This window comes from Zootoca vivipara, chromosome 14 (genome assembly GCF_965207765.1).
Source record: "Zootoca vivipara chromosome 14, rZooViv2.hap1.1, whole genome shotgun sequence".
In the NCBI taxonomy this organism is placed as follows: Eukaryota; Metazoa; Chordata; class Lepidosauria; order Squamata; family Lacertidae; genus Zootoca; species Zootoca vivipara.
The window spans coordinates 19,682,368-19,694,470 of NC_142597.1; the positions used below are offsets into that span (position 1 = coordinate 19,682,368).

The following is a 12,103-nucleotide window of genomic DNA, read 5'->3' on the forward strand; positions in this document are numbered from 1 at the left end:
CTCAATTTTATGGCGTGAATGCCAAATCTCAACCAGCCAATTCAATTCCCTTTTAAATACCTTTTTTCTTTTTTAGTGATCTGGATCCAACAATAATTTGGAACGTTTTGGGGGCTGGGGTGGGAAAGGGGAAGTCAAACCAGGAAGATATAAATTCAAATTCTTGCAAACAAATTTGAATTGGAAAACGCGCTTGAGAACCAAACACCACCACTGCCCTACCCCAGAATTTGTTACAGCTCTGGCCATGAAATTTGTCCTTCAAAGAGTTGATGGTGTGGAACATTAGAGATGCTGGCGTGGCAAATGAGAAGATCAGTCAGTTTAGTATGTTACTGAGTGTCCCTGCTTAGTTAGGCGTAATCTTTAGCTGGCAAATGACATTAGGTGTCCACCTCAACCCTTCCGAAAGTAAGAGGAGAAAAGGCAAAATGCAGAGATTACCGCAAATCCCAAGTAAAGCCTTCTTCTCCAAGGTGTCTCCATTACCCTTACCCAAAACTGGAGCTATATGCATGGAGGCAGGAATATTGCCCAGGGCTTGCCATGAACAGGGGGGTCTTTAGCCTTCTCTCTAGATTGTTGCTCATCAACTTGATGAGTAAAATACACCACAAAAATGCGGGAAACACCACTGATAGGCAAAAAAGAGTAAATATAGATGTATTCCAGGCACAATGGGATTTTTTTGTGGGTGGGGAATCCTCCTTGGGGACATGCTTCTAGCAACAGTATTTTAATTCAAGGGATACTGCAGTGATTCTAGCATCCCTTGCACTTGCCTGCTGCAGACATGAGCCCCTCCAGAAGGATTTTGCCCCCCCCCCCAAAAAAAATATGTCAGGCCCAGTATAAATCTATTTCTAGCTCCTAAAATGTTTTCCTCTTTTGCCCGTTACCTTCATGAGCCAACACAAAATGGATTAAGCAAACAAAGCCAAATATAAACATGGTCTTAATTTGCGTCATGAGGTTCAGTTCTTCTTGGCACAATGTGTGACTAAGCTGCCTTGGCAAGAAATTTTGAATTTTAATTTCCCCCCCCTTATTACCAAGTATAGAAAGCTTAGGCTAAGAGGTGTGTGGCAAGTGAATGAGTGATTTTCCTCCTTCCGCTCTGAGTCCACGGCTCACTACATCACTTTCCAAATAACAGCAGCATGTTGCAACATGATTTCATAGCCCAACATTCAGGCAGCTGCTCTGCCCGTGGACTCGGCGTTCTGCATTTCCTGTGCAATCAATATCTCAATGTGCCAAAACAGTTATTTTTGGGACACTATTTGTTCAAGGTCTAAAATAGCAAGAGTTCTGTAGAGGTGAGCAATTTCAGGGTCACAATGGTACTTAATATCAAGTGTCGCCAGAGTTTTTGCTAATCCCTAAGGTTGGTTTTGCCTGTGGTTGACATTTTAAGCCGGGGTTGTTAACCCGTGACTCTAGAAATGTTAAGATTCCATCAGCCTCAACTAGCATGGCCAATAGGAAAGGATAGGAGTTATAATCCAGTAACATCTGGGGGAGGGGGCACAGGTTAACCACCCCTCCAAAGCTCCAAACTTTTCCTCCAGGCATTACTGGCTTGATATATGGTTATGCTTTTGATTTTTAATAATACCATGAAGTGCCTTATTTGCTACAGATCTTCTGTGGTTTCTCATTTGTGATACCTCTGTGCGGTAAAAATCAAGCTAGAACACTTTCTTTGAATTTTAAGCTTGATATATCTTGGGATATAGCCAATAGGAAATAAAGCAAAAAAATCGCATGTGAGAACTAAGGAGAAAAGCTCACACTTCTTGAGCATCTCATCTGCTTAAGCTTCAATGCCACAGAGATGCTCCTGTGGTTATGAAGGGGTGAAAAATCCACAGGTACATTTGAACGACAGTCAATGCTCCCTGCTGCTGATGTTGGTCCTCCCCATTTAGCTGCAACTCCAGCTTCCATCAGACTTAGCCAGCATGGCTAGTGGGCATGGATCATGGGTGTTGTAGCCCAGAAACATCTGAAGGTTTACAAGTCCCCCAGCCCTGCTTCACAGCACTGGCCATTGGAGGAAAGGAGAAGTACATCGCCAGAAACAATGGCACAGGACCTGGATTTTGCCCTTTGCCTTGATTATGGGTTTGAAGATTCCCACCTGAGTGCCATGAGTTAAAAAGAACAACCACTTCATGGACTGGGCAGGCAGGGTAAAGGGTTAATCCAGTTGGACTGTACTATGGATCGACCTATTGTGTTTGGTATGTCCAGGGCTGAGTAATAAAGCTTTAGATGGGTAACCGGTTATGAGAATGGCTGTAAGCAAGCAAGTTGCTGAGGATTTTTGGTGTGTTTTGGTTTTTTAAAAACTCAAGCACATTAAAGGATGTGGCGCTGTTGCATTAATTCCAAGCAGAAAACAATGGCGGGAAGCTGGTTGCTGCCATACCTGGGATGATGGTCGGCTGCGCTGAAGTCCTGAAGGCATAATGCGCAGGCTTGGATTTCCCTTGCTGGTTCTCCGCAATCACGAAGACCTCGTATTCAGCGTTCCAGTCCAGAGCCTTGAGTATGACATGGTCGCTGCTTGAAGGAAGACGCATCTCAGGTTTCCATTCAGCGGAATGCTTCTGCAGAAATGCAGCGTGGGTTGGGGGAATGGATAGAAAAGGCAGGGAGAGCAGTTTAGCAGTGAGTTGCTGTTTAGACAAGGCTATGATTTCTGAACATGCAAGGACATCTAGACAGTGGTGGAATTTCATGCTCCGGCATCGGGGGGCGGAGAGAAGGCGGAGGTGGGGCTAGTGCGCGTCCCAGGGGCGTGGTGCGCATCCTGGGGGCGGGGCACGCCACCTGCAGGGGTGTGGTGCCCAGTGTGGGCGAGGGAGCAGCCATGATGGGATCACGCTGCCGGGGGCGGTGTGCTCCCCCCGCACTCCTCTTCCTCCACCAGTGCATCTAGATCCAGACAAATGGTTTCTCTCCTCATCTCCTCTCTGCCCTTAAGTAATGCCTTTGGCACACAAGTGGTAGGAATTAAAGGAGCCTAGGAGCCTCTCTGCCTTATAGCTTCTGACTGGCTGAAAAACGATTCTGTCTTTTTTAGCAGGGAGAGGGTCTTTTTACTACTTTCCATCAAATAACGAGAAAAGAAATTATGTCTAAAGGTCACAAAAGGGGAAATAAAATTGTGCTGAAATTTTCGCAGAGGAGTTTTGTGGGTCCCCATTCCTTCAGTGTATAAGTCACTGCTCTGGGGGGGGGGGGTCCTGCATTCTACAGCCCCCTCGGGTAGCTATAATTTCTGAAAACCCACAATGTTCTTGGCAGGGTTCTCCTGTAAGCACAGGAAAATGGGGAGACATCTCCCCATCCCACGTATCATGAACCACTGGCAGTCAAGGAGGCTACAGAGGGGTGTGGCATGCATTCTGGGGGCTGGGTGCACATTTTGGGGCGGGCGCCCACGACGGCCCGCCTTGCAGCCCGCAGCTCGGGACGCCCCCCCTCCGCCCCTATCTTCCTACGCCCCTGTCGCTGCACTCACTGAAGTGCAACGGTGGCATGCTTGCCAGCAGAAAGATCCAAAATGATCCCAAGCTGGGGAGGAGGTGGGGTTGAGCCTGGCTGAGGTTCTGCTGGATCCAAAGCCAGTCTCACTGCTGGCAGGCGACTGTATCAGGCTTGACCTGGACCCGATTGCTTTGTTATACTGCAGCTGGTGCAGGGATCAGGCCTGGTCATCCTGCCTCTTCCCCACCACATAGAAAAATACATTTGACTGTAAACAGAGTTGTACAACACATACCAACAACCTGTTTATGTCGTGGGCTGGTTGGACATAGAGGTATAATGGGAGGAACCAGCTGGGGAACCACCAAGGGAAGAAGGCTCAGAGCCTGGGGTGAGACAACAATGAGTGGTCAGAGGGAGAAGACTGGGAACAGGTAACAGGGCATAGTGAGCTGAGAGCTGGTGGCAGAGAGAAGTCCAGAATCAGAGGCAGAAACTGAAGCAGGAGGGTGGTAGGAGAGAGCCTAAGACAGGCATAGGCAAACTTGGCCCTCCAGATGTTTTGAGACTACAATTTCCATCACCCCTGACCACTGGTCCTGTTAGCTAGGGATGATGGGAGTTGTAGTCCCAAAACATCTGGAGGGCCAAGTTTGCCTGTGCCTGGGCTAAGAGATAGAGACGAGTAAGGGCTGGTGCAGAGCTCCCTTCCCTGTTTATCTCCCAGAACTAGAAGAGGCATGAAAAGGGTGGAGGAGAGGTTGGCTGCACGCAGGTTCAGTGTCTGAGTGCTTGGTGAAAGCCCTGCAGAGGAAGTGACAGACAGCTGTGAGGAGGTGCAGACGTTCAGTTTTGGCAACTGAGTTTCACAGAGTAAGACCACCGGGAATAAGCTGCTGTGTTCATTAGATATTAACACTCAACCAAGTCTTCAGAGATCGTGTTTCTGCTAATAAAGAGTTAACCCCAGCTTCGAGCTGTGTGATTACTGTCACTCCTGTGATGCCATGACAGCAACAGAAAGCTTTGGCTACTTCCTCTTATAAAACACCTAATAAACAACCCTCTAAAATATAAAATAACATAAAATTATGAATAACATACAGAGATAATTAGCAAAATGTTAAAAACAAGCGTGTGTAACTGAATTATATGCCTGGGTAGGCATGTTGAAATGAAACAGTTTTTAGCAGGCATATGCAATAGTATAGTGAGGGTGCCTGCTTAAAGTTAATAAGCAGGGAATTCCAAAGCATAGGTGCTGCTACACTGAAAGGTCAACTCCCCAAAGAATCCAAATGGACATTATATGGTCCTTGTAGAAGTGCAAGTAGTTCCCCAGATCAAAGCAGTCGATTAGGCACATTTGGGGTAACGCAGGCATCCAAAAACTTCAGCCCTCCAGATGTTTTAGACTACAATTCCCATCATCCCTGACTACTGGTCTTGTTAACTAGGGATCATGGGAGTTCTATGCCAAAACATCTGGAGGGCCACAGTTTGGGGATGCCTGGGGTAAAGCAACCCTTCAAATAACATGGCCCCAAGCTGTTAGAGGTAGCCAAATTGGTGCCCGGGCCCCCAAAATGGAGAGAGCTATAGCTCCAATCATCCCAGAAGACTGGCCACATTTGCTGAGGCTGATGGGATTTGTAGTCCACAACATCTGGAAGACACCATGTTGGCTAGGCCTTGGGTCTGAAGAACCAAGGAACCAAGGAAATAACTTTTAATTGAATAAAGATGGATTAGCTTAGAAGCAAGATTTTTGTTCTAAAACAATGCTGTTTTTAACACAAGTATTTCTAAAGACTGCAGGTAGCAAGTGCCTGCTAAGACATATGTGTGTGTCATCTAAAAGCAAAAGGCTGCTTCAGAATGATATGCAAACTTATACAAATTTAGATTGACTGAAGTCATAGTGAATGAAAAATGTTTTTAATCACTTGACAGCCCAGGAAACAATTCATAAAACACTACGCAGGGCTTGCCCAGATGCCAGTGTCTTACTTACAACTCTGTATTTGATGAGATAGTGCCGAATGGGGGAGCCTCCATCATCTTGCTTGATGAGATTCACTTTAAAGGAGTTTCCATCTTCTCCCATCTGGCCTTCCAGCTTGGGTGCGCTGGGCTCACCTGCAAAAAATGGTACATTTCACATTTAACATCCTGTCAAGGATAAATGATTGGCTCAACTAACTACTGAAAGCATAAATGAAATCCCACAAGCATGAGATTCAAAATGGTTGCAGCTTTACAGCACACATTTATTGTGTTCCTTCTGGGAGGAATTGCAGATTCAGAATGCATAATGCCAAACTACTAAGTACTAACATGCTTAAATTCTTTCAAGGAGGATTCTATATAGATTTAGAACCTATGGGGAACTTATCCCAGATTCTTTGACTCCTTTGGAAGGCAGTCGCAAGCAGTTAGGTAGCTGCAGAACAGTCCTTTTTATCTAGCCGCCATGGTGGGCAGATCATTTAGCACTCCAATTGGCCTACTCAACCATCAACAACAACAAAGGCCTCATGAAAGTTCAACAGCATTTTAGTGCAAATTTCTAATATACACATTTTATGCAATTTTGCTGAATATACATTTTACAACAGTTCCCCCTAATATAATGCATTATAAATGCTATGTTCACTAATATATGCATTATTACGCACCCTTTACCCTAGTATATACATTTTGTACACATTACTTGGCTGGAGAAGTGCATTGCAAAATTTGAAGATGTGAAAATTTTGAAGGATGCCTGTGCATTGCTTTTCATGTTGTTTTGGGAAGGTCATATTAGGTAGGTTGGCTTTTAAATGCGAATGAACCAAAGTCTCCCCATTCCTACTGCAAATTCTCTCTCCTCGACTGACTCTCCTGGATTGCTTCTTGCCCACAGCTGCTTACTCATTAGAACTAACAAGAAGGAACAGAGCTATCTGATCCAACCAAGACTTGTTATCTGCCATGTTCTTAACAGTCATGCTCTCCCTCCCTCTCATCTGAGGAAGTGTTGTATCTGAAGAAGTGTGCATGCACACCAAAGCTTATACCATAGCTGCCAAGTTTTCCCTTTTCTCGCGAGGAAGCCTATTCAGCATAAGGGAAAATCCCTGTAAAAAAGGGATAACTTGGCAGCTATGGCTTATACCCAGAACAAACTTAGTTGGTCTCTAAGGTGCTACTGGACAATTTTTTAATTTGTTTCTACTGAGTCAGACCAACACGGCTACCTACCTGAATCCCTTTCACCCCACAATTTATTCTGTTTGGTCTGTGACTTCTAGGCACAGGTTCGAGAGGGGTGGTTTTTTTTTTGACCTGGCACTTTCCCCGGGAAAACTTACTATTTACCGCTAAATCAGAGCAAACACCAATCCACAGAAAAGCTGATTGATGTTTGCTCCAATTCAGCTGTGAACAGCCTGCTTTCCCAGGGAAAGTGATGGGACAAAAGAAAAAAACCTCTTGGATCCATGCCTAGAAGCCATGGGACTCTGGATGAGCCTTTACAAACACACACACACACACACACACACACACACACACACACACACACACAGCCTTCAGCCTGTTGTCTTCTTTTGGCATTACAATATGGGCTCCTCTACACAACCAACAAGTAATAAAACTAGACTTGATTATAACATGTGGGGAAAATGATACATCCCATAAGTTTGATTATATGAAGGCTACAAAAGTGAGCACACAGGCAATGAAATTCTGACAACTCCAAATATTTGTTGGGCTACATGGATCTTCGGCCTGATTCAGCAGAGTTGTTCTCAGATTAATATAAGAAGGCAAAACACAGTAAATTATCAAAAGGTAGCTTCAATCTGGTTATAGTTTTGGAGGGGCATTTCAATTAAGCATTAAGAGAAAGGTCTCCATGATACAAAAACATTTCCCTTACATCATGGGTGTGGCCAAGTCAAAGAATGAAGGAGACTATGGAGCTCTCTATTCTAGAGTTGCTGCTAAATGCCTTCCTCAACTTAAGGTGTATTAGGGGATGTCAGAAGATTGTCAAGGCAACAGGGTTTTGATTAAAGCCTGGGAATTTCCTGAGTGCTCAGCGCATCCCTAACGTACCTAAGTCAAGGTTTGGGATGAATCATGGAACCCCACTGCCTCTGAAAACAAACAAGCAGATGGCTGGGGGCCTCAAAGTACCATGTACAAGGTTCAAAGTGGAAGGTGGTCATTTCTCTCCTGGTACCAAACAAACGTGATGCCAGTATTTGCAGCTTTTGCAAAGAAGGAAGCCAATAACAAGGCATGCATTGCCTTATATCATCTTTTTGCCTTTAAAATGTCCTTGCTCTTCCTTCCTTCCTAACTCAAATATCCATGTTCTGGGGAGCACGGGCACTACAGCAGCAACAAATCAATCATGCTTCCATTAAGAGGCAAACGGCCTGAGAAAATGACAGGCACCCCCCCCCCTGGTTACTTCCAGTGCCCTTTCTCCCTCATTTCCCCTTAGTGCCATTCTTGCCACCTGTCATGCTGACTGTGCCACGGGGGGGGGGGGGGGGGAGGAAGGTGAAATCCATAAATGACTAAGAGGCTCCCGCAATCCATCTTTTCCGTGGGAACTGATTTGTGCTCCCCCCTTCTTTGGAAGGCAACTTGCTCTGACATGGATTTTGTGACAGCCACTGAGTGAGCAAATGACAGTAACAGAAGGGTGAGTGAATAGGCTGCTTTCTTTTGGGTAGTGGTTATTGATCTGCTTCCCAGGAGGCGGTGAACAATTAATCCTTTACCTGCTTAACAGGACCAAAGGCTTTGCCCTCAATAACCTTTGTTGGGATCTCAGAATTCACCGAGAGACTCTTTATAGATTAGGGTCCAGAGACTAGTTAACAAACTGGTACAGTACTAGGGTGTAAATCCAGGCCGGTTTGAAGTTACTTTTGACATGGCTCACACATAAAAACCTTTAAGGTGGATCATGTCTTTTGTCAACTGCAGGACGCCTTGCCAAGCATCTGGCCCCAATGGCCAATATCCTACTGTTAGTTCCAAGATTCTCATATTTAAGTCAATGCCACAATAAGGTCCAACCGCTGAGAACAGATACATCCTCCACTAATTTGAATAGTCCTTCTTTGAAAGCTTAGGACAAATTCATGAAGGATAATCCCGTAGAGACCAGTTTGGCATGGTAGTTGAATACAGCCTCCATATTCAAAGGGAGAAGACCAAGACTTCCCAGAACTTCCTTTTCTACTCTCAGTGGTAGGGAGTGGTAGGGAAAAGAAGCGTTTTGATTCTATTCAGAATGTGGGAACAGAACTTCCCTCGCCCTCAATCTGAAGAAAATTCTACTGGCTGGGTAAGAAGGGGCCTGACTGGTGTAATTATAACAAAGCTGTTGCTCAGTTTTTGCTCAAGTGCAATGCAGAAAGCATAAGGCTCCTTGGATAGAGAGACTGCTTCATTTTCAGATGCAGGTTTGCTGATGGCAGAAAAAGTAAACAAGGGCACTCGGGAAATTCTGGGGAACCGTCAACAATGAGAAGTACTTCATTTCTACTACACTGCAGAACCAAGAGAAATATAGAAAGGAGAAGTAGCCCAATAAATGTTTCTCTCTAACCGCCCCCCCCCCCCACCAGCATACTAGCACTCAGCCAACGAAGCTGTCAGTACGTGGAAGAACTTAATCTACAAGACTATAATCTACCTATGAAACTCATTGAGACAGAATGCTGTGGTGGCCAATAGTGCAGGCTCTTAAAAAAGGATTAAGAGAAATTCACAAGGTGAGGGCCCAGCAACGTATTTAGGGGTAGATACTAGGGACCAAGATGAGACTGGTGAGTACTGGAGAAGACTGAAGTTTGGTCTGATCCAGCAGGTCCATTAATGGGCTTTCACCTGACAAAGAAATTTGACAAATCAGTTTCACAGCAGCCCTGATGCTGCTTGTTTAGGGCAAGTGTGGAGCCGAGGTGTCTTTTTCTTCTTCTTTTTTAATAAACACAAAATGCCTTAGGACTATCTATAGCAGAGAGGTGGGACACTTTTGCTGGTTATAACTGCACAATTATTATTATTATTATTATTATTATTATTATTATTATTATTATTATTATTATATGTCATGTTTAATTTCTCACTAGCCAAACACCAAATCAGTCCTAACTCTGTAGTGACAGCTTAAGTCTTCAGAGAGAGAGAGAGAGAGAGAGAGAGAGAGAGAGAGAGAGAGAAAGAAAGATAAATTTCCTCCAGCATTAATGCATTCTGGAGCATAACCTAACAAAAATGGTTTGATTAGGAAGTGTCCTAATTCATCCCTCAGGGTGCATGTGTGCATTCTTCAAAAAAAGAAAGGTGAAAAAAACAACACCCTGCTCTCCCCACCCCTCATTCCGATAATGATTGACGAGCAGGAGCAGCAGTGAGGTCTTGTATGATTAAAGCTCTGGTGCTTTTAGTGAAGTGTGCCTTGTATATATTTCCAATTCCATTAGGATGCCTTATCAGGAATAATGGGAAATAAATTACCGCTGTCAAAATAAATGAACAAAAAAAAATATTACTATGTGATGCATTTTCCCTAGTTCCTCTTATTATTCATGGCCCCAAGTGTAATTTGTACTGGGTCACTTCAAAACTCATAGGTTGGGCTTTCTCGGCACAGATGTTGCCATGCCAGTCTTTGGGGACAATCTGACTGGAGAGCCCTTCACTTCAAAGGAGGCTGCGCAGGAAGGCTTCGAGGTCCCCATTGGCATTTTTTACACAGGCCATGCCTACAGACAGCTTGCCAAAATATCTAGCCCACTTCTTGAACTCACTGCCACAAGATAAGACTGGTAGCCACTAGCTTAAGGACTTTACATGTGGGCGGAACCATATCTGCCAGCTTGTGTTTCTGCCCTGCAGGATCTATTGACACAAAGAGGCTCTTTCAGAAATTACATTACATGTGTGGAAGAAGGCCGAATCCATGGCCATGAGGCATTGATATTTAATGTGGGTGGGTGGTACATAAATACTTCCATAAAATTAAAATAGAGCTCACGATACATTAGTGCACCATCTAGAAACCTCTTGTTGCATTGGAACATTAAGAAGAGCTATGGTAGACTTCATAGAAAGATTTCACCTAGATTTCATCCTGTTTCAAGCAGTGGCCTGATGACATGCCTACCTTGCTCAAGTTGTGAGTGCTAATCGTACTTCACGGAGGTTTCCTAATACACAGTGTATGTCTAGTATTCTAACTATCATCAGGTGGAGCAGTTGTTTTCTGAAATCTGTCGATCAAGAACTGGGGTTTTCTGGCCCTTGAAGTGTCCTTAGATTTCTGCCTCAAAAAATAATTTTCTAACTGAAAGGAACAAAGTGTGTTGACTGCCTTGCTGGCCACCAACCCCATAGTCAATTAGGCCAGACACTATTCTGACTACTACTGCTGCTGCTGCTGCTAATGAAGGCTGTAGGTTTTGCAAATCCCATTACAGCACAAAGCAATTCAGCAGTTACAGTGCTTGAAGACGAAGTTAAACTGCAGCGCAAATTAAATGGGGACAAATGAGTTCTGACAGGCCTGGGGGGAGGCAGTGTACCAGGTTACCTCTCCTGGGTGTCGTCAAAGCATTGAGATGATAGTGAAATAATTACCTTTCCCCCACAGCCCTTGCCGATTATGACTCTCCTGTCCCCTAAAGGCCATAAACAAGGAGGGATTTCCTGTTGCGGAGCTGGGTAAATACGGCACTTGCCCGTATTATGAATATGGCACAGGCTAGTGCCAAACTGGTTTTGTGCACAGCTGACCTGTGGCAGCTGCTGTGAAACCATCTGGGCACTGATGCAAGCTCAGTACGTAGTAGCATTGCTTGCCCACCACTTGGAAGTGAGGCCAAACTTGCATCACTCGTCATGTGCTCCTGTCGTCTCCAAACGATGCTCATGAGTTCTGGGATTCAGAGCTCTTTGCTCTATAGCACCACTGCTAGCAGCAGCAGCAACACATCTTTGTGAGGTTTGTACTACAAAATAAGAGCTCAAGCATATCTGCTCAACCCAGTTTCTCCTTTATGCCATCACACAGCACATTTGCCAGAATGTAACTTGCCTTGTGGTGACATTTCCCTGTAGCCTATTTATTGCAAAAAGGTTTTATGAGAAAGTCTACGAGAGAGATCTCAAAAGCCTGGATACACTCTCAGTGGTTTTGGCTATGAAATTATCTTCTAAAAGATCGTGTGTTCTTTGCAGCTGTTTTAATTCCAGAAGGGCTCTGTACAACATATCACAAGCCCCTTCTTTCTGGAAAACTGCTCAAAGCTTATTAGCAGATGAAGCTGCCTTAGAATGAGTTGGAACATTAGTCCATCCATTCCAGGGACAGAACCTGGACCCTTCTCTGCATGCAAAACATATGGGCCCTTCTCCCAGGCAGACCTTGTGCCGCCAAAGGAGTTTTAAATGAACTGAAATTAGCATCACTCGAACTCAGAATCATCATAATGCAAAAGAAACACAATGCAGGCCTCTCCCATTCTCTATAGAATTGTGTTTCGCAAACCACAGTGGGCTGCTCAAAGCCTAAAATTGTGCATTTGGGGTT

At 44.6% G+C, this 12,103-nt stretch overlaps 1 protein-coding gene across 6 annotated transcripts in view; it reads right to left on the bottom strand.

The window, feature by feature from the left end:
* NCAM1 (neural cell adhesion molecule 1) overlaps window positions 1–12,103 on the bottom strand; it is a 219,782-nt gene that overhangs the window by 21,843 nt on the left and 185,836 nt on the right. For all 6 annotated transcript variants that reach the window (XM_088657853.1, XM_060268501.2, XM_035139360.3 and 3 more), the window contains 2 exons: window positions 5,513–5,637; window positions 2,435–2,615 (listed from right to left, as the gene is read on the bottom strand). In XM_088657853.1, coding sequence (XP_088513979.1) covers window positions 2,435–2,615; window positions 5,513–5,637 — 306 coding nt within the window. The remainder of the gene's footprint in view (window positions 1–2,434; window positions 2,616–5,512; window positions 5,638–12,103) is intronic.